The sequence below is a fragment of the Petromyzon marinus genome, chromosome 67, assembly GCF_048934315.1.
Source record: "Petromyzon marinus isolate PM22_M1 ecotype Great Lakes invasive population chromosome 67, UKy_Petmar_22M1.pri1.0, whole genome shotgun sequence".
Classification (NCBI taxonomy): domain Eukaryota; kingdom Metazoa; phylum Chordata; class Hyperoartia; order Petromyzontiformes; family Petromyzontidae; genus Petromyzon; species Petromyzon marinus.
Window position 1 is genome coordinate 3,703,191 of NC_133733.1, and position 23,854 is coordinate 3,727,044.

The following is a 23,854-nucleotide window of genomic DNA, read 5'->3' on the forward strand; positions in this document are numbered from 1 at the left end:
CAAGTGCTGTTAGCGAGCAGCACCTGTGAAGATAGACACAGACAAAGGTCCCCCGTGTAGCCTCTAACAGGCTGTAGGGGCAAGTGCTGTTAATAGCGAGTAGCAGCAGCACCTGTGAAGGTAGACACAGACAAAGATCCCCCGTGTAGCCTCTAACAGGCTGTAGGGGCAAGTGCTGTGAGTAGCGAGTAGCAGCAGCACCTGTGAAGGTAGACACAGACAAAGATCCCCCGTGTAGCCCCTAACAGACTGTAGGGGCAAGTGCTGTGAGTAGCGAGTAGCAGCAGCACCTGTGAAGGTAGACACAGACAAAGGTCCCCCGTGTAGCCTCTAACATGCTGTAGGGGCAAGTGCTGCTAGTAGCAGCAGCACCTGTCAAGGTAGACACAGACAAAGGTCCCCCGTGTAGCCTGTAACAGACTGTTGGGGCAAGTGCTGTTAGCGAGCAGCACCTGTGAAGATAGACACAGACAAAGGTCCCCCGTGTAGCCTGTAACAGGCTGTAGGGGCAAGTGCTGTGAGTAGCAAGTAGCAGCAGCACCTGTGAAGGTAGACACAGACAAAGGTCCCCCGTGTAGCCTGTAACAGACTGTTGGGGCAAGTGCTGTTAGCGAACAGCACCTGTGAAGGTAGACACAGACAAAGGTCCCCCGTGTAGCCTGTAACAGGCTGTTGGGGCAAGTGCTGTTAGCGAACAGCAACTGTGAAGGTAGACACAGACAAAGGTCCCCCGTGTAGCCTGTAACAGGCTGTTGGGGCAAGTGCTGTTAGCGAGCAGCAACTGTGAAGGCGGATCACGGCACGTGAAGGGGTGTGGTTGGACAGCACGATGCACACGCACCACACCACACGCATCGACAACGATCCCTCCCTCCACGTGGTCTTTGTGTGGATGTGTGTACGTCAAACTTCTTTCGCACCGTATGTCGCCAAAGGTGCTAATCGGAGGTGCGGAGTGTTGAGTCTATGGTGCAGTGTTGAGTCTATGGTGCAGTGTTGAGTCTATGGTGCAGTGTTGAGTCTATGGTGCAGTGTTGAGTCTATGGTGCAGTGTTGAGTCTATGGTGCAGTGTTGAGTCTCTGGGTAGTGTTGAGTATCTGGGTAGTGTTGAGTCATTGGACAGTGTTGAGTCTATGGGCAGTGTTGAGTCAACAGGCAGTGTTGAGTCTATGGGCAGTGTTGAGTCTCTGGGTAGTGTTGAGTATCTGGGTAGTGTTGAGTCATTGGACAGTGTTGAGTCTATGGGCAGTGTTGAGTCAACAGGCAGTGTTGAGTCTATGGGCAGTGTTGAGTCTCTGGGTAGTGTTGAGTCATTGGGCAGTGTTGAGTCTATGGTGCAGTGTTGAGTCTCTGGGTAGTGTTGAGTCTATGGGCAGTGTTGAGTCTCTGGGTAGTGTTGAGTCTATGGGGCAGTGTTGAGGTATGGGGCAGTGTTGAGTCTATGGTGCAGTGTTGAGTCTATGGTGCAGTGTTGAGTCTATGGGGCAGTGTTGAGTCTATGGTGCAGTGTTGAGTCTATGGTGCAGTGTTGAGGTATGGGGCAGTGTTGAGTCTATGGTGCAGTGTTGAGTCTATGGTGCAGTGTTGAGTCGATGGTGCAGTGTTGAGTCTATGGTCCAGTGTTGAGTCGATGGTGCAGTGTTGAGTCTATGGTGCAGTGTTGAGTCTATGGGTAGTTTTGAGTCTATGGGCAGTGTTGAGTCTCTGGGTAGTGTTGAGTATCTGGGTAGTGTTGAGTCATTGGACAGTGTTGAGTCTATGGGCAGTGTTGAGTCAACAGGCAGTGTTGAGTCTATGGGCAGTGTTGAGTCTCTGGGTAGTGTTGAGTCATTGGACAGTGTTGAGTCTATGGGCAGTGTTGAGTCAACAGGCAGTGTTGAGTCTATGGGCAGTGTTGAGTCTCTGGGTAGTGTTGAGTCATTGGGCAGTGTTGAGTCTATGGTGCAGTGTTGAATCTCTGGGTAGTGTTGAGTCTATGGGCAGTGTTGAGTCTCTGGGTAGTGTTGAGTCTATGGGGCAGTGTTGAGGTATGGGGCAGTGTTGAGTCTATGGTGCAGTGTTGAGTCTATGGTGCAGTGTTGAGTCTATGGGGCAGTGTTGAGTCTATGGTGCAGTGTTGAGTCGAAGTGCAGTGTTGAGGTATGGGGCAGTGTTGAGTCTATGGTGCAGTGTTGAGTCTATGGTGCAGTGTTGAGTCGATGGTGCAGTGTTGAGTCTATGGTCCAGTGTTGAGTCGATGGTGCAGTGTTGAGTCTATGGTGCAGTGTTGAGTCTATGGGTAGTTTTGAGTCTATGGGCAGTGTTGAGTCTCTGGGTAGTGTTGAGTATCTGGGTAGTGTTGAGTCATTGGACAGTGTTAAGTCTATGGGCAGTGTTGAGTCAACAGGCAGTGTTGAGTCTATGGGCAGTGTTGAGTCTCTGGGTAGTGTTGAGTCATTGGGCAGTGTTGAGTCTATGGGCAGTGTTGAGTCAACAGGCAGTGTTGAGTCTATGGGCAGTGTTGAGTCTCTGGGTAGTGTTGAGTCTATGGGGCAGTGTTGAGTCTATGGTGCAGTGTTGAGTCTATGGTGCAGTGTTGAGTCTCTGGGTAGTGTTGAGTCATTGGACAGTGTTGAGTCTATGGGCAGTGTTGAGTCAACAGGCAGTGTTGAGTCTATGGGCAGTGTTGAGTCTCTGGGTAGTGTTGAGTCTATGGGCAGTGTTGAGTCTCTGGGTAGTGTTGAGTCTATGGGGCAGTGTTGAGGTATGGGGCAGTGTTGAGTCTATGGTGCAGTGTTGAGTCTATGGTGCAGTGTTGAGTCTATGGTGCAGTGTTGAGTCTATGGTGCAGTGTTGAGTCTATGGTGCAGTGTTGAGTCTATGGTGCAGTGTTGAGTCTATGGGGCAGTGTTGAGTCTATGGTGCAGTGTTGAGTCTATGGTGCAGTGTTGAGGTATGGGGCAGTGTTGAGTCTATGGTGCAGTGTTGAGTCTATGGTGCAGTGTTGAGTCGATGGTGCAGTGTTGAGTCTATGGTCCAGTGTTGAGTCGATGGTGCAGTGTTGAGTCTATGGTGCAGTGTTGAGTCTATGGGTAGTTTTGAGTCTATGGGCAGTGTTGAGTCTCTGGGTAGTGTTGAGTATCTGGGTAGTGTTGAGTCATTGGACAGTGTTGAGTCTATGGGCAGTGTTGAGTCAACAGGCAGTGTTGAGTCTATGGGCAGTGTTGAGTCTCTGGGTAGTGTTGAGTCATTGGGCAGTGTTGAGTCTATGGGCAGTGTTGAGTCAACAGGCAGTGTTGAGTCTATGGGCAGTGTTGAGTCTCTGGGTAGTGTTGAGTCTATGGGGCAGTGTTGAGTCTATGGTGCAGTGTTGAGTCTATGGTGCAGTGTTGAGTCTCTGGGTAGTGTTGAGTCATTGGACAGTGTTGAGTCTATGGGCAGTGTTGAGTCAACAGGCAGTGTTGAGTCTATGGGCAGTGTTGAGTCTCTGGGTAGTGTTGAGTCATTGGGCAGTGTTGAGTCTATGGTGCAGTGTTGAGTCTCTGGGTAGTGTTGAGTCTATGGGCAGTGTTGAGTCTCTGGGTAGTGTTGAGTCTATGGGGCAGTGTTGAGGTATGCGGCAGTGTTGAGTCTATGGTGCAGTGTTGAGTCTATGGTGCAGTGTTGAGTCTATGGGGCAGTGTTGAGTCTATGGTGCAGTGTTGAGTCTATGGTCCAGTGTTGAGTCGATGGTGCAGTGTTGAGTCTATGGTGCAGTGTTGAGTCTATGGGTAGTTTTGAGTCTATGGGCAGTGTTGAGTCTCTGGGTAGTGTTGAGTATCTGGGTAGTGTTCAGTCATTGGACAGTGTTGAGTCTATGGGCAGTGTTGAGTCAACAGGCAGTGTTGAGTCTATGGGCAGTGTTGAGTCTCTGGGTAGTGTTGAGTCATTGGGCAGTGTTGAGTCTCTGGGTAGTGTTGAGTCTATGGGGCAGTGTTGAGGTATGGGGCAGTGTTGAGTCTATGGTGCAGTGTTGAGTCTATGGTGCAGTGTTGAGTCTATGGGGCAGTGTTGAGTCTATGGTGCAGTGTTGAGTCTATGGTGCAGTGTTGAGGTATGGGGCAGTGTTGAATCTATGGTGCAGTGTTGAGTCTATGGTGCAGTGTTGAGTCGATGGTGCAGTGTTGAGTCTATGGTCCAGTGTTGAGTCGATGGTGCAGTGTTGAGTCTATGGTGCAGTGTTGAGTCTATGGGTAGTTTTGAGTCTATGGGCAGTGTTGAGTCTCTGGGTAGTGTTGAGTATCTGGGTAGTGTTGAGTCATTGGACAGTGTTGAGTCTATGGGCAGTGTTGAGTCAACAGGCAGTGTTGAGTCTATGGGCAGTGTTGAGTCTCTGGGTAGTGTTGAGTCATTGGGCAGTGTTGAGTCTATGGGCAGTGTTGAGTCAACAGGCAGTGTTGAGTCTATGGGCAGTGTTGAGTCTCTGGGTAGTGTTGAGTCTATGGGGCAGTGTTGAGTCTATGGTGCAGTGTTGAGTCTATGGTGCAGTGTTGAGTCTCTGGGTAGTGTTGAGTCTATGGGGCAGTGTTGAGTCTATGGTGCAGTGTTGAGTCGATGGTGCAGTGTTGAGTCTATGGTCCAGTGTTGAGTCGATGGTGCAGTGTTGAGTCTATGGTGCAGTGTTGAGTCTATGGGTAGTTTTGAGTCTATGGGCAGTGTTGAGTCTCTGGGTAGTGTTGAGTATCTGGGTAGTGTTGAGTCATTGGACAGTGTTGAGTCTATGGGCAGTGTTGAGTCAACAGGCAGTGTTGAGTCTATGGGCAGTGTTGAGTCTCTGGGTAGTGTTGAGTATCTGGGTAGTGTTGAGTCATTGGACAGTGTTGAGTCTATGGGCAGTGTTGAGTCAACAGGCAGTGTTGAGTCTATGGGCAGTGTTGAGTCTCTGGGTAGTGTTGAGTATCTGGGTAGTGTTGAGTCATTGGACAGTGTTGAGTCTATGGGCAGTGTTGAGTCAACAGGCAGTGTTGAGTCTATGGGCAGTGTTGAGTCTCTGGGTAGTGTTGAGTCATTGGGCAGTGTTGAGTCTATGGTGCAGTGTTGAGTCTCTGGGTAGTGTTGAGTCTATGGGCAGTGTTGAGTCTCTGGGTAGTGTTGAGTCTATGGGGCAGTGTTGAGTCTATGGTGCAGTGTTGAGTCTATGGTGCAGTGTTGAGTCTATGGTGCAGTGATGAGTCTATGGGGCAGTGTTGAGTCTATGGTGCAGTGTTGAGTCTATGGTGCAGTGTTGAGGTATGGGGCAGTGTTGAGTCTATGGTGCAGTGTTGAGTCTATGGTGCAGTGTTGAGTCGATGGTGCAGTGTTGAGTCTATGGTCCAGTGTTGAGTCGATGGTGCAGTGTTGAGTCTATGGTGCAGTGTTGAGTCTATGGGTAGTTTTGAGTCTATGGGCAGTGTTGAGTCTCTGAGTAGTGTTGAGTATCTGGGTAGTGTTGAGTCATTGGACAGTGTTGAGTCTATGGGCAGTGTTGAGTCAACAGGCAGTGTTGAGTCTATGGGCAGTGTTGAGTCTCTGGGTAGTGTTGAGTCATTGGGCAGTGTTGAGTCTATGGGCAGTGTTGAGTCAACAGGCAGTGTTGAGTCTATGGGCAGTGTTGAGTCTCTGGGTAGTGTTGAGTCTATGGGGCAGTGTTGAGTCTATGGTGCAGTGTTGAGTCTATGGTGCAGTGTTGAGTCTCTGGGTAGTGTTGAGTCATTGGACAGTGTTGAGTCTATGTGCAGTGTTGAGTCAACAGGCAGTGTTGAGTCTATGGGCAGTGTTGAGTCTCTGGGTAGTGTTGAGTCATTGGGCAGTGTTGAGTCTATGGTGCAGTGTTGAGTCTCTGGGTAGTGTTGAGTCTATGGGCAGTGTTGAGTCTCTGGGTAGTGTTGAGTCTATGGGGCAGTGTTGAGGTATGGGGCAGTGTTGAGTCTATGGTGCAGTGTTGAGTCTATGGTGCAGTGTTGAGTCTATGGGGCAGTGTTGAGTCTATGGTGCAGTGTTGAGTCTATGGTGCAGTGTTGAGGTATGGGGCAGTGTTGAGTCTATGGTGCAGTGTTGAGTCTATGGTGCAGTGTTGAGTCGATGGTGCAGTGTTGAGTCTATGGTCCAGTGTTGAGTCGATGGTGCAGTGTTGAGTCTATGGTGCAGTGTTGAGTCTATGGGTAGTTTTGAGTCTATGGGCAGTGTTGAGTCTCTGGGTAGTGTTGAGTATCTGGGTAGTGTTGAGTCATTGGACAGTGTTGAGTCTATGGGCAGTGTTGAGTCAACAGGCAGTGTTGAGTCTATGGGCAGTGTTGAGTCAACAGGCAGTGTTGAGTCTATGGGCAGTGTTGAGTCTCTGGGTAGTGTTGAGTCTATGGGGCAGTGTTGAGTCTATGGTGCAGTGTTGAGTCTATGGTGCAGTGTTGAGTCTCTGGGTAGTGTTGAGTCTATGGGGCAGTGTTGAGTCTATGGTGCAGTGTTGAGTCGATGGTGCAGTGTTGAGTCTATGGTCCAGTGTTGAGTCGATGGTGCAGTGTTGAGTCTATGGTGCAGTGTTGAGTCTATGGGTAGTTTTGAGTCTATGGACAGTGTTGAGTCTCTGGGTAGTGTTGAGTATCTGGGTAGTGTTGAGTCATTGGACAGTGTTGAGTCTATGGGCAGTGTTGAGTCAACAGGCAGTGTTGAGTCTATGGGCAGTGTTGAGTCTCTGGGTAGTGTTGAGTCATTGGGCAGTGTTGAGTCTATGGGCAGTGTTGAGTCAACAGGCAGTGTTGAGTCTATGGGCAGTGTTGAGTCTCTGGGTAGTGTTGAGTCTATGGGGCAGTGTTGAGTCTATGGTGCAGTGTTGAGTCTATGGTGCAGTGTTGAGTCTCTGGGTAGTGTTGAGTCATTGGACAGTGTTGAGTCTATGTGCAGTGTTGAGTCAACAGGCAGTGTTGAGTCTATGGGCAGTGTTGAGTCTCTGGGTAGTGTTGAGTCTATGGGGCAGTGTTGAGTCTATGGTGCAGTGTTGAGTCTATGGTGCAGTGTTGAGTCTCTGGGTAGTGTTGAGTCTATGGGGCAGTGTTGAGTCTATGGTGCAGTGTTGAGTCTATGGTGCAGTGTTGAGGTATGGGGCAGTGTTGAGTCTATGGTGCAGTGTTGAGTCTATGGTGCAGTGTTGAGTCGATGGTGCAGTGTTGAGTCTATGGTCCAGTGTTGAGTCGATGGTGCAGTGTTGAGTCTATGGTGCAGTGTTGAGTCTATGGGTAGTTTTGAGTCTATGGGCAGTGTTGAGTCAACAGGCAGTGTTGAGTCTATGGTGCAGTGTTGACTCTTTGTGTGTCTGTGTGTCTGTGTGTGTCTGTGTGTCTGCGTGTGTGTCCGGCTCTGGACGGGTGCGAGGGGCTGGTAACCCCTCCACCTTCAATTAATTACCACGAAACCACGAATTCAACTGAAATATGTAACTAATAAGCTTGTGCCGGAGGCCCCGGGGGGCCAGGCGTCTATGACGTCTCCTGGCCAAACCCCAATTGGCGGAGCCAGGAGATTGAATACCTACCCTCGGGGCTACTCCAGAAACAACGAAAAGCCACTACGGGTGGCCACGTGGAATGTTTGAACGCTCACTGCAGAGGAGAGGCTGCCACTCCTCTGTCGGGAGCTGGACCGGTACCGCCTGGATCTATGTGGCATTCAGGAGGTCCGGTGGACCGGCTCTGGCTCCTGCCACCATGAGGGGTGGACAGTCCTCTACTCGGGGCAGCAGACTGCCAAACAACAGGGTGTGGGTCTTCTTTTGAACAAAAGAATGAAGGGGGCGTGGGAGCGTGGCGGTGAGGTGTGGGAAGCTGTAAGCCCCAGGCTACTTTGGGCTCGCCTTCCCATCAACCGGAGGCGAGGAATGGTGGTCGTGGTTACTTATGCCCCCACCGAAGATGAACATCCGTGGAGGGATGCAGGAAAAGCCGACGAGTCAGATGCCTTCTATGACCTCCTGTCACAGGTGCTGGCTAAAGTGGCCCCTCGGGATAGAGTCATCATGTTGGGTGACTTCAATGCCCGAGTTGGTCATGATACTGGCACCTGGTCTGGAGTGATTGGAGGGCATGGGCCAGATCAGCTCAATAACAACGGTAGGAGGCTGCTAGATTTTTGTGCAGCCCATTGGCTTGTAATTACCAACACGCTGTTCCGGCATCTGCGCATCCACACAACATCATGGATGCATGCCGGGTCCAAGTAAGAACATCTGCTGGACTACATAGTGACGGACCAGCGAATGCGAGCCCATGTCCTTGACACCAGGACCTACCGTGGAGCTGATCTGCCCTCTGACCATCGACTAGTCATCTGTAAGATGCGCCTGCCATTCTTCCACTCCGGTGGTGGGTGTACACCCAGGACCCCATTCCAACATAAAGTGGCCTGGTCTCAGTTATCTGATGAAAGTTGCAAGCGAGAATTTCATCATCGCTTGCGGCTGGGATTGGCATCGTCCCCAACTCCTCCTGATGTCGAGGGTAAATGGGCGAGGTTTAGGACTGTGACTCGTGCAGCTGCAATGGCTGCTTTGGGTACGCGGTCCAGACCTCCCCATGGACCCTGGCTGACAGAGGAGGTGTTCAGGATGGTTGAGAAAAAGCGACAGGCCCACTGTCATCGGCTACAGAATCCCACGTCAGAGAATGAGGAGGCTTACCGCAGCCTTCGCTCGGAGGTTCGGAGAGCCGTGAGGCGCTGCAAGGATGGGTGGTGGTCGCGGGTTGCTGAGGAGATGGAGTCTGCCTCAGTGGCCCGTGATCACAAATCTCTATTTAACTCCATCAAAAAAGTAACCTGCAGCGCCACACCTATTACCATCATTAGGGGAAAAAACGGTGATCCAATCTCCGACCCCCAGGAACAGGTTCACAGATTTGCTGAGCATTTCTGTGAGGTCCTGGGGGAGGGAAAATCCCTCAGCCAGGAAAACATCGTGGCACAAAGTGAGGATGACCCTGCTGAGGCTGCGGTGCCTCAAATATTGGAAGAAGTCACCCCCTGTGAGTGGCTGGCTGAGGTGCCATCTGCTGAGGAAGTATTGAAGGCTATCCGGAGTCTGAGAGAAAGGCAGCGGGCAGAGATGATCTCCCAAGCGAAATGCTGAGGGAGGGTGGCGTTTGTGCACAGACTGCCCTATATGACATCATAACAACAGTCTGGACCACTGGACGGGTTCCGCAGGATTGGAAGGATGCCCTGGTGGTCCCCCTTTTTAAGAAGGGGGACCGCACAGACTGTAACAACTACAGGGGCATCTCACTCCTCAGTGTGCCGGGAAAGGTCCTGGCAAGGATTATTCAGCATCGCCTTGCCAGGCACGCTGAGGAGAGGCTTGCGGAGCCCCAATGCGGTTTCAGGAAAGGGCGGTCCTGCACAGATGCCATATTTTCTGTCCGTCTGCTACAGCAGAGGTGTAGGGAATTCCAACAAGACCTACATCTCTGCTTTATTGACCTGGTCAAGGCCTATGATACCATCAGTAGGCCTGGGCTCTGGGTCGTTCTTCGTGCTTTTGGAGTACCTGACCCTCTGCTCACGATCATTAAGGACCTTCATGATGGTGAGCGGGCCCGGGTAAAACTACGTGGCCGGGAGTCAGAGCCATTCCCTGTACACCTTGGGGTGCGACAGGGATGTCCTCTGGCTCCCACATTATTTAACATCTATTTTGACCACGTAGTTCGTGAAGCCTTCAATAGCTGTACCGGGGGAATCTCCATATGGTACAGATATAATGGGAGGCTTATCGATGCCCGGGTGCGGTCAAGGGATGGCTCCCTATTGCTCAACCACGTTATGTATGCTGATGATTTGGTAATAGCTGCTCAGTCAGAGGAGGAGTTGGAGACGCTGCTGCTGAGACTGGAGCGTGCCACTAAGAGGTGGGGCCTTACCATCAGCCCCACCAAAACTAAGCACCTGCCTGGGTATTTTGTACCATCGGACACTCCACCCCCACAACTCGCAATCGGTGATGGGGCAGTTGTGGAGAGAGTGGAGAGTTTCCCATACCTGGGCAGTGTGCTTATGACTGGCTCCAGTTTAACAGCAGAGGTCTCACTCCGAATCAGTCGAGCGGCAATATCTTTTCATCGGTTGCGTAACGCTGTGTGGAAGCTACCTGGTCTGTCGCTCCGCACTAAGCTTCAGGTCTTCTCGGCCACGGTCATTCCCTCCCTTCTCTACGCTTGCGAAACGTGGACCCCCCTAATGGAACATCTTCGCCGGTTAGAAACATTTAGGCTGGCCTGCCTACGATCCATCCTGGGTTTAACCAGACTGGATTGTGTGAGGAGCTCACAAATCTTTGAAAGATCTGGGCAGGGTCTCATCGGTGAGCTCCTCTGGCAGGCAAGGCTGCGATGGCTGGGTCATGTAGCCCGCATGCCCAGCCACCGCATGCCGCAACAGCTTTTGTTTGGCCGGATTGAGGGGGCTAAGCGGGCGCGGCACGGGCTAGAGAAGAGATGGAGTGATGTGGTACAGGAGGACGTGGAGCTGAGTGGACTTGCCGATGACTGGTACCAGCGGTGTCAAGATCGGCCTCTGTGGAGGAGGCTCGTGAAGGATGCTACTGGGCAGTTGGAGGCAGTCGCCCTCCAACAACAACGGAGGGCGGAGGAGCGACGCTCAGAACAACGAGCGGAGCGCCAGGTGGCTAAAGCACAGCAGGTTGGCACAGTAGGGGGCACAGGTGGTGCATCAGCCAGTCATCTCAGTCAGCCGACCCGTGGCACCTGGGTCTGCCCCGTGACCTCCTGCCAGCGGGCGTTCGACACTTCACGTGGCCTCACGGTGCACATAGCCTGGCACAAGCGTCGTGGTGACGTCACCGCCACTTAGTGTCGAATGGCGGTTGTTGTTGTTGTGTCCGGCAAAACATCCCCCTACCTCCTCGCGGTGCCGGACGGGCAACTCTGTCGTGGACAGTGCTGTGGGGGGAGGTCCAATTGTGATTGGCTCCTCCCCTCATGGCAAATGTGTCCACCACAGGGGCTAAACGGGGGCTCTGGACGGGTGCGAGTGGCTGGTAACCCCTCCACCTTCAATTAATTACCACTAAACCGCGAATTAAGTATATAACTAATAAGCTTGTGCCGGAGGCCCCGGGGGCCAGGCGTCTATGGTTCAGTGGCATCTACCCAATCTCCGACCCCCAGGAACAGGTTTGCAGATTTGCTGAGCATTTCTGTGAGGTCCTGGGGGAGGGAAAATCCCTCAGCCAGGAAACCATCGTGGCACAAAGTGAGGATGACCCTGCTGAGGCTGCGGTGCCTCAAATATTGGAAGAAGTCACCCCCTGTGAGTGGCTGGCTGAGGTGCCATTGGTTGAGGAAGTACTGAAGGCGATCCGGAGTCTGAGACCAGGAAAGGCAGCGGGCAGAGATGATCTCCCAAGCGAAATGCTGAGGGAGGGCGGCGTTGTGCACAGACTGCCCTATATGACATCATAACAACAGTCTGGACCACTGGACGGGTTCCACAGGATTGGAAGGATGCCTTGGTGGTCCCCCTTTTTAAGAAGGGGGACCGCACAGACTGTAACAACTACAGGGGCGTCTCACTCCTCAGTGTGCCGGGAAAGGTCCTGGCAAGGATTATTCAACATCGCCTTGCCAGGCACGCTGAGGAGAGGCTTGCGGAGCCCCAATGCGGTTTCAGGAAAGGGCGGTCCTGCACAGATGCCATATTTTCTGTCCGTCTGCTACAGCAGAGGTGCAGGGAATTCCAACAAGACCTACATCTCTCCTTTATTGACCTGGTCAAGGCCTATGATACCATCAGTAGGCCTGGGCTCTGGGTTGTTCTTCGTGCTTTGGAGTACCTGACCCTCTGCTCACGATCATTAAGGACCTTCATGATGGTGAGCGGGCCTGGGTAAAACTACGTGGCCAGGAGTCAGAGCCATTCCCTGTACACCTTGGGGTGCGACAGGGATGTCCTCTGGCTCCCACATTATTTAACATCTATTTTGACCACGTAGTTCGTGAAGCCTTCAATAGCTGTACCGGGGGAATCTCCATATGCTACAGACATAATGGGAGGCTGATCGATGCCCGGGTGCGGTCAAGGGATGGCTCCCTATTGCTCAACCACGTTATGTATGCTGATGATTTGGTAAAAACTGCTCATTCAGAGGAGGAGTTGGAGACGCTGCTGCTGAGACTGGAGCGTGCCACTAAGAGGTGGGGCCTTACCATCAGCCACACCAAAACTAAGCACCTGCCTGGGTATTTTGTACCATCGGACACTCCACCACCACAACTCCCAATCGGTGATGGGGCAGTTGTGGAGAGAGTGGAGAGTTTCCCATACCTGGGCAGTGTGCTTATGACTGGCTCCAGTTTAACAGCAGAGGTCTCACTCCGAATCAGTTGAGCAGCAATATCTTTTCATCAGTTGCGTAACGCTGTGTGGAAGCTACCTGGTCTGTCGCTCCGCACTAAGCTTCAGGTCTTCTCGGCCACGGTCATTCCCTCCTTTCTCTACGCTTGCGAAACGTGGACCCCCCTAATGGAACATCTTCGCCGGTTAGAAACATTTAGGCTGGCCTGCCTACGATCCATCCTGGGTTTAACCAGACTAGATTGTGTGACGAGCTCACAAATCCTTGAAAGATCTGGGCAAGGTCCCATTGGTGAGCTCCTCCGGCGGGGAAGGCTGCGATGGCTGGGTCATGTAGCCCGCATGCCCAGCCACCACATGCCGAAACAGCTTTTGTTCGGCCAGATTGAGGGGGCTAAGCGGGCGCGGCACGGGCTAGAGAAGAGATGGAGTAATGTGGTACAGGAGGACGTGGAGCTGAGTGGACTTGCCGATGACTGGTACCAGCAGTGTCAAGATCGGCCTTTGTGGACGAGGCTCGTGAAGGACGCTACTGGGCAGTTGGAGGCAGTTGCCCTCCAACAACAACGAAGGGCAGAGGAGCGTCGCTCACAACAATGAGCGGAGCGCCGGGTGGCTAAAGCACAGCAGGTTGCCACAGTAGAGGGCACAGGTGGTGCATCAGCCAGTCATCTCAGTCATTCGACCCGTGTCACCTGGGTCTGCCCCGTGACCTCCTGCCAGCAGGCGTTCGACACTTCACGTGGCCTCAGGTTGCACATAGCCTGGCACAAGCGTCGTGGTGACGTCACCGCCACTTAGTGGCGAATGGCGGTTGTTGTTGTTGTGGGTGGGTGAGTGTGGGTGGGTGAGTGTGAGTGGGTGAGTGAGTGTGTGAGTGAGTGTGCGGTGAGTGTGGGTGAGTGATTGTGAGTGGGTGAGTGTGGGTGAGTGAGTGTGAGTGAGGGAGTGTGAGTGAGGGAGTGTGCGGTGAAGTGGATCATCTCACCTCATTGATCCTTTCCATGCGCAAAGGCCCAAATCCTGGCGGACGCCTGAGCTGCAGATACTCACACACATGACAAAGACAAAGATTCCATGGGTAGCCTGTAACACACTGTAGGGGCAAGTGCTGTTAGCTAGTAGCAGCAGCGCCTATGAAGGCTACCGGCACTGTGGCACACGAGGGGGTGGGTGGTCAGCACCACGCCCGGCCGCCTTTGTCTCCAAATGGCCGATTACTACACACAACCGCATCAGGGACGGCACTTCCAGCGGTTCTGTTCCTGAGTCGATTTGTTCTCAAGTCCAACTTTACTCCTCTCGATTACATACACTTTGTACGGTGTGTAAACTAAACACGTGGAGTGGCTTCAAAAGTTATATCATCTCTTAGTGATGTAGATGCCACTGGTTCTTCACGTTCTTCAGATGTAGATGTCACTGATTCTTCACGTTCTGCAGATGTAGATGCCACTGGTTCTTCACGTTCTGCAGATGTAGATGCCACTGGTTCTTCACGTTCTTCAGATGTAGATGTCACTGGTTCTTCACGTTCTGCAGATGTAGATGTCACTGGTTCTTCACGTTCTGCAGATGTAGATGCCACTGGTTCTTCACGTTCTGCAGATGTAGATGCCACTGGTTCTTCACGTTCTTCAGATGTAGATGCCACTGGCTCTTCACGTTCTTTAGATGTAGATGACGCTGGTTCTTCACGTTCTACAGATGTAGATGCCACTGGTTCTTCATCTTCTGCAGATGTAGATGCCACTGGTTCTTCACGTTCTGCAGATGTAGATGCCACTGGTTCTTCATGTTCTGCAGATGTAGATGCCACTGGTTCTTCACGTTCTGCAGATGTAGATGCCACCGGTTCTTCACGTTCTGCAGATGTAGATGCCACTGGTTCTTCACGTTCTGCAGATGTAGATGTCACTGGTTCTTCACGTTCTGAAGATGTAGATGTCACTGATTATTCATCTTCTGCAGATGTCACTGCTTCTTCATGTTCTGTAGATGTAAATGCCACTGGTTCTTCACGTCCTGCAGATGTAGATGCCACTGGTTCTTCACGTTCTGTAGATGTAGATGTCACTGGTTCTTCACGTTCTGCATATGTAGATGCCACTGGTTCCTTACGTTCTGCAGATGTAGATGCCACCGGTTCTTCACGTTCTGCAGATGTAGATGCCACTGGTTCTTCACGTTCTGCATATGTAGATGCCACTGGTTCCTTACGTTCTGCAGTTGTAGATGCCACCGGTTCTTCACGTTCTGCAGATGTAGATGTCACTGGTTCTTCACGTTCTGAAGATGTAGATACCGCTGGTTCTTCGTGTTCTGCAGATGTAAATGCCACTGGTTCTTCATGCTCTGCAGATGTAGATGACACTGGTTCTTCATGTTCTACAGATGTATATACCACTGGTCCTTCACGTTCTGAAGATGTAGATGCCACCGGTTCTTCACGTTCTGCAGATGTAGATGCCACTGGTTCTTCACGTTCTGCATATGTAGATGCCACTGGTTCCTTACGTTCTGCAGATGTAGATGCCACCGGTTCTTCACGTTCTGCAGATGTAGATGTCACTGGTTCTTCACGTTCTGAAGATGTAGATACCGCTGGTTCTTCGTGTTCTGCAGATGTAAATGCCACTGGTTCTTCATGCTCTGCAGATGTAGATGACACTGGTTCTTCATGTTCTACAGATGTATATACCACTGGTCCTTCACGTTCTGAAGATGTAGATGCCACTGGTTCTTCACGTCCTGCAGATGTAGATGCCATTGGTTCTTCACGTTCTGCAGATGTAGATGCCACTGATTCTTCACGTTCTGAAAATGTAGATGCCACTGGTTCTTCACGTTCTGCAGATGTAGATGCCACTGGTTCTTCACGTTTTGTAGATGTAGATACCACTGGTTCTTCACGTTCTGTAAATGCAGATGCCACTGGTTCTTCACGTTCTGCAGATGCAGATGCCACCACCACCACCACCATCTATTGAACTTACGACTTTCGGTCTTAACCGGCAACTGGACGTATGGTGCCAGGTTTGTTCGTATCTCTGAATGTTCATATGTCGAGGGTTCGTAAGTAGGGGAGTCCCTGTACGCATTTGAGGCTGAGCCGACCTAGGTGAGGCCAAGGACCGAGTCTCGGGTAATCGTTACGAAAGTTGGCTGTGAGCGGGAATCGAAGTCGGGGCCTTGGGGTTTGTAGAAGCCGCGGAGTGGTGAGGAGTGGTGAGGAGTGGTGAGTGGTGGTGAGGAGTGGTGGGGAGTGGTGAGGAGTGGTGAGGAGTGGTGAGTGCGGTGGTGAGGAGTGGTGAGTCGTGGTGAGGAGTGTTGAGGAGTGGTGAGTGTTGAGGAGTGGTGAGTGGGGTGGTGAGTGGTGGTGGGTGGTGAGAAATAAGTGGTGGTAAGGAGTGGTTACTGGTGAGGAGTGGGGAGTGGTGAGTGGGGTGGTGAGGAATGGTGGTGAGTGGTGAGGAGTTGTGATGAGATGTGACGAGTGGTGAGTGGGGGTGGTGAGTCATGGTGAGCGGGGGCTTTGTGTGCGGGTGGGTGGTGACTTGATGTGGTGAGTGGTGGTGAGTGATTGGTGAGTGTGGGTGGTGAGTGAGTGATGAGTGGTGGTGAGTGGTGGTGAGTGGGTGATGAGTTGTGGTGAGTGCTTGGTGAATGGTGGTGAGTGATTGGTGAGTATGGGTGGTGAGTGAGTGGTGAGTGGGTGGTGAGTGGTTGTGAGTGAATGGTGAGTGGGGGTGGTGAGTGGTAGTGGTGAGTGGTGGTGAGTGGTGGTGAGTGGGTGTTGAGTGGTGGAGAGTGGGGGTGGTGAGTGGTAGTGGTGGTGAGTGGTGGTGAGTGGATGGTGAGTGGTTGTGATAGGGGGTAGTGAGTGAGTGGTGAGTGGGTGGTGAGTGGTTGTCAGTGGTGGTGAGTGGTGAGTGAGTGAGTGGTGAGTAAGTGGTGAGTGAGTGAGTGATGAGTGAGTGAGTGGTGAGTGAGTGGTGAATGAGTGATGAGTGTGTGGTGAGTGAGTGAGTGGTGAGTGGTGAGTGGTAAGTGGTGAGTGAGTGAGTGAGTGGTGAGTAAGTGGTGAGTGAGTGAGTGATGAGTGAGTGAGTGATGAGTGAGCGAGTGGTGAGTGAGTGGTGAGTGAGTGGTGAGTAAGTGGTGAGTAAGTGATGAGTGAGTGGTGAGTGGTGAGTAAGTGGTGATTGAGTGGTGAGTAAGTGGTGAGTAAGTGGTGAGTGAGTGGTGAGTGAGTGAGTGAGTGGTGAGTGAGTGGTGAGTGGTGAGTGAGTGGTGAGTGAGTGGTGAGTGAGTGAGTGGTGAGTGAGTGGTGAGTGAGTGATGAGTGGTGAGTGAGTGGTGAGTGAGTGAGTGGTGAGTGAGTGGTGAGTGAGTGGTGAGTGAGTGAGTGAGTGGTGAGTGAGTAAGTGGTGAGTGAGTGGTGAGTGAATGGTGACTGAGTGAGTGAGTGGTGAGTGAGTGAGTTTAATGAGTGAGTGAGTGGTGAGTGAGTGGTGAGTGAGTGGTGAGTGAGTAAGTGGTGAGTGAGTGGTGAGTGAGTGGTGAGTGGTGAGTGAGTGGTGAGTGAGTGGTGAGTGAGTGGAGAGTGAGTAAGTGGTGAGTGGTGAGTGAGTGGTGAGTGAGTGGTGAGTGGTGAGTGAGTGGTGAGTGAGTGGTGAGTGGAGTGAGTGGTAAGTGGAGTGGTGAGTGAGTGGTGAGTGAGTGGTGTGAGGTGAGTAAGTGGTGAGGTGGTGAGTGAGTGGTGAGTGAGTGAGTGGTGAGTGAGTGAGTGGTGAGTGAGTGATGAGTGGGTGAGTGGTGAGTGGTGAGTGAGTAAGTGGTGAGTGAGTGGTGAGTGAGTGGTGAGTGGTGAGTGAGTGGTGAGTGAGTGGTGTGTTGAGTGAGTGAGTGGATGTGAGTGAGTGATAGTTAAGTGGTGAGTAGTGAGTGAGTGAGTGTGAGTGGTGAGTGAGTGGTGAGTGAGATTGATTGAGGTGAGTGGTGAGGAGTGAGGTGAGTGAGTGAGTGGTGAGTGAGTGAGTGAGTGTGAGTGGTGGTGAGTGAGTGGTGAGTTGAGTGGTGGAGTGAGTGAGGTGGTGAGTGAATGGTGAGTGAGTGAGTGGGTGAGTGAGTGGTTGAGTGAGTGGTGAGTGAGTGAGTGGTGAGTGAGTGGTGAAGAGTGAGTGGTGAGTAAGTGGTGAGTGAGTGAGTGGTGAGTGAGTGAGTGGTGAGTGAGTGGTGAGTGAATGGTGAGTGAGTGAGTGAGTGGTGAGTGAGTGAGTGGTGAGTGAGTGGTGAGTGAATGGTGAGTGAGTGAGTGAGTGGTGAGTGAGTGAGTGGTGAGTGAGTGGTGAGTGAGTGAGTGAGTGGTGAGTGAGTGAGTGGTGAGTGAGTGAGTGATGAGTAAGTGGTGAGTGAGTGGTGAGTGAGTGAGTGAGTGGTGAGTGAGTGGTGAGTGAGTGGTGAGTGGTGAGTGAGTGGTGAGTGAGTGAGTGGTGAGTGAGTGGTGAGTGAGTGGTGAGTGAGTGAGTGGTGAGTAAGTGAGTGGTGAGTAAGTGGTGAGTGAGTGAGTGGTGAGTGAGTGGTGAGTGAGTGAGTGGTGAGTGAGTGGTGAGTGAGTGAGTGAGTGCTGAGTGAGTGGTGAGTGGTGAGTGAGTGGTGAGTGAGTGGTAAGTGGTGAGTGAGTGGTGAGTGAGTGAGTGGTGAGTGAGTGAGTGGTGAGTGAGTGAGTGGTGAGTGAGTGGTGAGTGAGTGGTGAGTGGTGAGTGGTGAGTGAGTGAGTGGTGAGTGAGTGAGTGGTGAGTGAGTGGTGAGTGGTGAGTGAGTGGTGAGTGAGTGGTGAGTGAGTGAGTGGTGAGTGAGTGGTGAGTGAGTGAGTGGTGAGTGAGTGGTGAGTGAGTGGTGAGTGAGTGGTGAGTGAGTGAGTGGTGAGTGAGTGGTGAGTGTTTGGTGAGTGAGTGGTGAGTGAGTGGTGAGTGAGTGGTGAGTGAGTGAGTGAGTGGTGAGTGAGTGGTGAGTGAGTGGTGAGTGAGTGAGTGATGAGTGAGTGAGTGGTGAGTGAGTGAGTGGTGAGTGAGTGGTGAGTGAGTAAGTGGTGAGTGGTGAGTGAGTGGTGAGTGAGTGGTGAGTGAGTGAGTGGTGAGTGAGTGGTGAGTGAGTGGTGAGTGTTTGGTGAGTGAGTGAGTGGTGAGTGAGTGGTGAGTGAGTGGTGAGTGAGTGAGTGAGTGGTGAGTGAGTGGTGAGTGAGTGGTGAGTGAGTGAGTGATGAGTGAGTGAGTGGTGAGTGAGTGAGTGAGTGGTGAGTGAGTGGTGAGTGAGTAAGTGGTGAGTGGTGAGTGAGTGGTGAGTGAGTGGTGAGTGAGTGAGTGGTGAGTGAGTGGTGAGTGAGTGGTGAGTGAGTGAGTGGTGAGTGCCCCCACCTCTGGAGCCTGTACCGGGAAGTGTTCCATGGAGTTGTTCCCAGGTGGGTCGACGTCCGGGCTATCATTTAAAGGCCCCAATCCTGTTATCCATTTCGGCTACACGGGTGGGGCACCGTGGGGGGGGGGCAGGTGGGGGGGGCACGGGGGGGTGCAAGGGAGAGTCACGGGGGGGGGCACGGGGGGGGGCACGGGGGGGTGGGCACGGAGGGAGGGAGAGGAGGGAGGGAAGGGACGGAGGGAAGGGGAGGGAGACAGGGAGGGAGGGGAGGGAGGTAGGGAGGGGAGGGAGGGAGAGAGAGAGACATATTCTTAGCTCTTTCGGTAAAGTCACGTTGAAGGGAAACAATAAAATAATAAAATATATAAAACAATAAAAAACATTCTCACAACGTTTCGACCATAACACAAACGGTCGTCATCAGGTGTGAAAACCCAACGGCAAGAAACATTTGAAAGAAGTGGCGGTCCGCATTTATTTATTTATTTTAAAAGGTGTTTTTATTTATTTATAAAAAAAAAACCTTAGCACCACGGATAGCGATTTGACAGTTTATTTAGAAGGACGAGTCCATCTATGTTCTGAAAAGAGGAGGGGGGAGACGAAAAATTAATGTATGTCGTCTGAAAGCCACCGTAAGCGTGAACAATCATTTAAAACCCGAAATGGTTTATCAAATCCTTCCAATGATCGCTAAGCCAGAATCCATCTTCTCGGTTGAAATTGTCTCTGTGCTTGTTATATGTGGATAGCCTCATGAACGAATCTCTCGTGGTAGCCAGATGGCTTGCAAATTAACCTCCGTCTGGGAGAAGTCAATGTCATGTGAGCCCACTGAATTATAACAATGATCTGCCATGGCCGAGGTGTTGGTCCTACCGTGTTTAAGGTCTGCCTTGTGTTCACCAAGAGCTCCTGGCCATACCTCTACAACTGTATCTTCTCACACTTCTTGTCGGGGTTTCTTCTCACCAACAGTAAGTGTCTCGCTTCATACGCAACTTGCGATCACTTTGTTTGTCTATGTAGACTTCCTTTGTCCTTCTGTCCTTGTTCTTTTCTGTTGTCTGCACTGTTCAGGGCGCGGTTGCGCTCCCTGCAGGGTATAGGTGTCTCTGTTCTCCACTTTAATACTGCGTAGGAACCTCCTGGTTACTACACCACCAGCCCACAGGGGATTATTGTGTCCGTCCGTCCGTCGTGCATCCAAACATGGGAGTGGTGGGGCTGGGTGGGGAGGGGAGGGTGGGGAGGGGCTGGGTGGGGAGGGGCTGGGTGGGGAGGGTGGGGAGGGGCTGGGTGGGGAGGGGTTGGGTGGGGCTGGGTGGGGAGGGGCTGGTCACCCCGTGGTGCCCTTATAAAACTCAACGTTTCACCAACTCACGCCGGCTTGTGCCCGCCCACACAGTCGGGCATATTGTGCGGAACGCACCACCACGTGGTGCTGCCGCTGTTGACCCCGGCCATTGACCGAGCAACCCAACGTTCCTACCAGCAGCTCCCTCCCTCCGCAGGAGAAAGTGTTTTGCCAGTTGATTTCATAATCACGCTTTCCTTTGTTTTCATTTCGATTTTGAGTTCCTTTGTTCCTCAAGGAATTTTTGAGTTTTGCCGAATTTTTTTCACACTTTTTTTCGTTCCTTTGTCTGGTGTGCCAACACGTGTGTCACACACACACACACGTGTTGGCACTGCACCACACCGACTCGTGTGGTACAGTGCCAACACGTGTCACACACACGTGTTGGCACTGTACCACACGAGTCGGTGTGGGTGCAGTGCTAACATCCCCTTTAGACCACCCCCCCTCTCGTTTTGTGCTGTGAGTGTGATTACTTTAGACCACCCCCCCTCTCGTTTTGTGCTGTGAGTGTGATTACATTACTGTTATTATTTTCATTGGCGTGCTTTTTTCTGCATTTTAGGTTTTTTTTCATATCTCCTTTTGTAAAATTCCGAGGACTTTAAATAATTTTACCCTCTCTCTCCAGGGGAGCTTTGAGCGGACAGCCGTACTAGTAATTAACAGAAGGTGGTCATAACACAGGTTTGACCATCTTTATATGTTCAATTCTAGATTTAAAGCTTTCGTGACTGCTAGGATCCATACTCTTTGGTTCTATTGGGTAAAGTCATGTAGGTGAAAATAAAATAATAAAAAATCACGACGTTTCGGCCACAACACAAGCAGCCTTCATCAGGTGAAGGGATGAGACTGTCTGGAGGACAGCGCTGGAGTGAGAGAAGCCACGCTTAGATCACGACCTTTAAGCTGTGTCAGAAGAAAAACACAAAGCGCCTTGACAAAGGAATTAGCATAGAATTTAGCATCTTTATATGCACATTTTTTGGGGTTTTTTTGCGCGTGACATCTCACACGAGTGAAGATGTCCACCCGACCCGCAACGACGTACACGAAAGCTGCCGCGCCTACGCACGGCCGGTCTCTTGGTGCCTGCAAAGCGCCCACAGCAGCAGCAGCAGCAGCTGGAGCAGCAGCTGGAGCCTCCGCGCGAGGCTGGGATCCGCTGCCCGGCTTCCACCGATGTCCCGCTCGAAGCCTACGCGGAAGCGCCGGGCGCCATCGTGCCCGGAGGCTCGATGAAAGTACGCCTCCAATGTGAGCGGAAGGGTTGGTCTTCTTCATGGAGTCCCAAAAGGTGGCAAACGCCGCCGTGGAGAAGGGGCTGACGGTTGAGGAGTGGCACCTCACCTTGGAGCCACTGTCGTCGCCATCGGTATGCGTAATCGCGTCCAACGTCTCCCCCCCCCCCCCCCCCACTACATTCCCGATAAAGACATCCAAGATAACCTGGCTAAGTTGGGCACGCTGACTTCTAACCTACAGCGTGTGCCTCTGGGCCTCAAAAATCCTGCCTTGAGGCGTGTTTTGTCTTTTAGAAGGCAGGCCTGCATGCTGGTGCCCAATGGGCAGCTCTGAGGAGGGCTCCTTTGTGGTCATGCATGGAGGAAGGGCCCGCAGGCTGTTTTACTGCAGGGACGTGCTAAAATGCAACCTATGCAAAGCAGAGGGGCATGTTAAAAAAGCACTGCCCAAAGACAGCAAATTCCCAATGCAACAGCGAGGCAACGGTGGAAAAGGGTGCTAAAGAAGCACACCCAACAAGTGACTCAGGAGAGGGTCCCTCACCACGGAGATCACCCGAGATGGCGGTAGACCCCGCTCTGACACCAGCTGCTGCCATGGAGACCGAGGCTCAGCCAGCCACCCAGCCATCATTGACAGCCGGACCTCTGAAGAGGGAATTTATGGAGGATTCGGCTTCGTCGTCTCCAGAGTCCAGTGTGGATGAGGTCAGTCCCTTTAGAGATCTCCCAGAGTTGGAGTCGGACATCGCACCAACGCCTGGGGGAGACGCGGAGAGCTGCCGGTGGCGAGGACGGCGGTCTTCGCAGTCCCAGATGCCCCTGGAGGCGGGACACGCAACAGGGAAGAAGTCCCGTGCGGGAACCAAGCTCAGGCGCAGGACGCCTGAAGAAAATCTGGAGCCTGAAATGGAAGCGGGGGGGAAACGCAAACCTGTGCGGTGGCGGAGGAAACCAGTGGAGAGGGTCGCGCCTTCAGACCTCGACGACGCGCCCAGCGAGGCGGCCGAGGGCTCCCAGGAAAACGCGAGCGGCCAAGAGCACGGAGGGGCCCAAACAGGACCCAACTGTGACCAAACTACGCGGGGTGACCAGGACGAGGACGATGGAGGGCCATCAGCGGAGGGGCAGGCGGCATCGCCCGATAAAGCATCGACGGGAGGATACCACGACGACCGAAAATCCTCAAAGCCTGGGGGGCTGAGGAGGGAAGCCCAAGAAGAGGAGTTTGAAGACACCCTCAGCACAGGAAGTGGGGTGAACCTGACATCTGCTGAGCTGACTGAAAGGGGCACCAATATTCTCACAGTCAGAGCTGTGGAACTTTTCGGATGAAGCACAGGGCTCAGAAGAACGAGTGACCGCCGCTCTGTCAAGGTGGCGAAATGCGGAGGCAATTATAGCCTCCCTACTCCGTGTTGAACGGGACTTCAAGAGACAGGGAAAGCCGTCATCTGGGAAGGAAAGGAAGAGGATCAGGAAACTTCCTGAGCCAAATAACCACGTGGAAAGAAAACACACCTGGCGACAACTCCACTGACGCATAATGCTGCGGATAGCTGCAAATTAATATAAATGGGTGTAGAGGTCCACTGTAGAGAAGACACTTTGTGCGTTCTCTCGCAAAAGAACGCAAAGCCTCGGTGCTCTTTGTGCAGGAGACGCATCTTACGACCGGCGAGGAGGATGAATGGGAAGCGGAATGGAAAGGTGATTTGTTTTTCAGTCACCTCGCTCATTATTCTTCAGGAGTGGCAACGTTATTTGCACCGGGGGTTTACACCCGCCATAGTTAACCAGGTTGAGGTGGTACCGGGAAGAGCCCTCGACGTGACGATCAAACTTGATGACGTTTCTGTCCACCTCATAAACGTCTATACACCCATCAATGATGCGTAAAAACTGGATTTTTTTCAATGAGTTACAGGACCATCTAAAAAAAACATCCCGAATGACGAGTGTGTGATTTTGGGAGGAGACTTCAACTGCACACTCCATGTCCTCAACCCCCTGGTACCGAGCGGCGCAAAAGCGGTGTCCTGAATACCTTGCGGCACGTGCAGTCTCGCAGACGTGTGGCGGACGCAACATCCAAGGCGGCGAGGTTTTCACCTTGACGAGAACCCGAGCTGACAGAACACTGTCGCAGTCAAGGATTGACCGGTTTTTCCATCTCAAAACACCTTGAAAATCGTGCAGTGTCGTCCAGTATTCAGGCGGCACCACCGGCCGATCATCGCCTTATACTACTTGAAACGAAAATACGAGGAGTCCCAAGGGAATCGGCATACTGGCATTTCGATAAAGCCCTTTTGCAAGACACCACCTTCGTTGGTCTTTTTGGCGTCTTCTGGGTGGACTGGCAGGGAAATAAAGATTGGTTTAATAGCCTAGCACAATGGTGGGACATGGGGAAAGTACACATTAAAGAAACTGTGTCAGTTGTACGCCTGGGGAAACGCAACAAATATCGAC

At 52.1% G+C, this 23,854-nt stretch overlaps 1 protein-coding gene across 1 annotated transcript in view; it reads right to left on the reverse strand.

Moving 5' to 3' along the window:
* LOC116957932 (uncharacterized) overlaps positions 1 to 23,854 on the reverse strand; it is a 32,099-nt gene that overhangs the window by 2,576 nt on the left and 5,669 nt on the right. Inside the window, exons 2-3 of the mRNA XM_032980389.2 lie at positions 18,772 to 18,870; positions 13,341 to 13,391 (exon numbers count right to left, since the gene is read on the reverse strand). Of these exons, the coding sequence (XP_032836280.2) occupies positions 13,341 to 13,391; positions 18,772 to 18,870 (150 nt within the window). The remainder of the gene's footprint in view (positions 1 to 13,340; positions 13,392 to 18,771; positions 18,871 to 23,854) is intronic.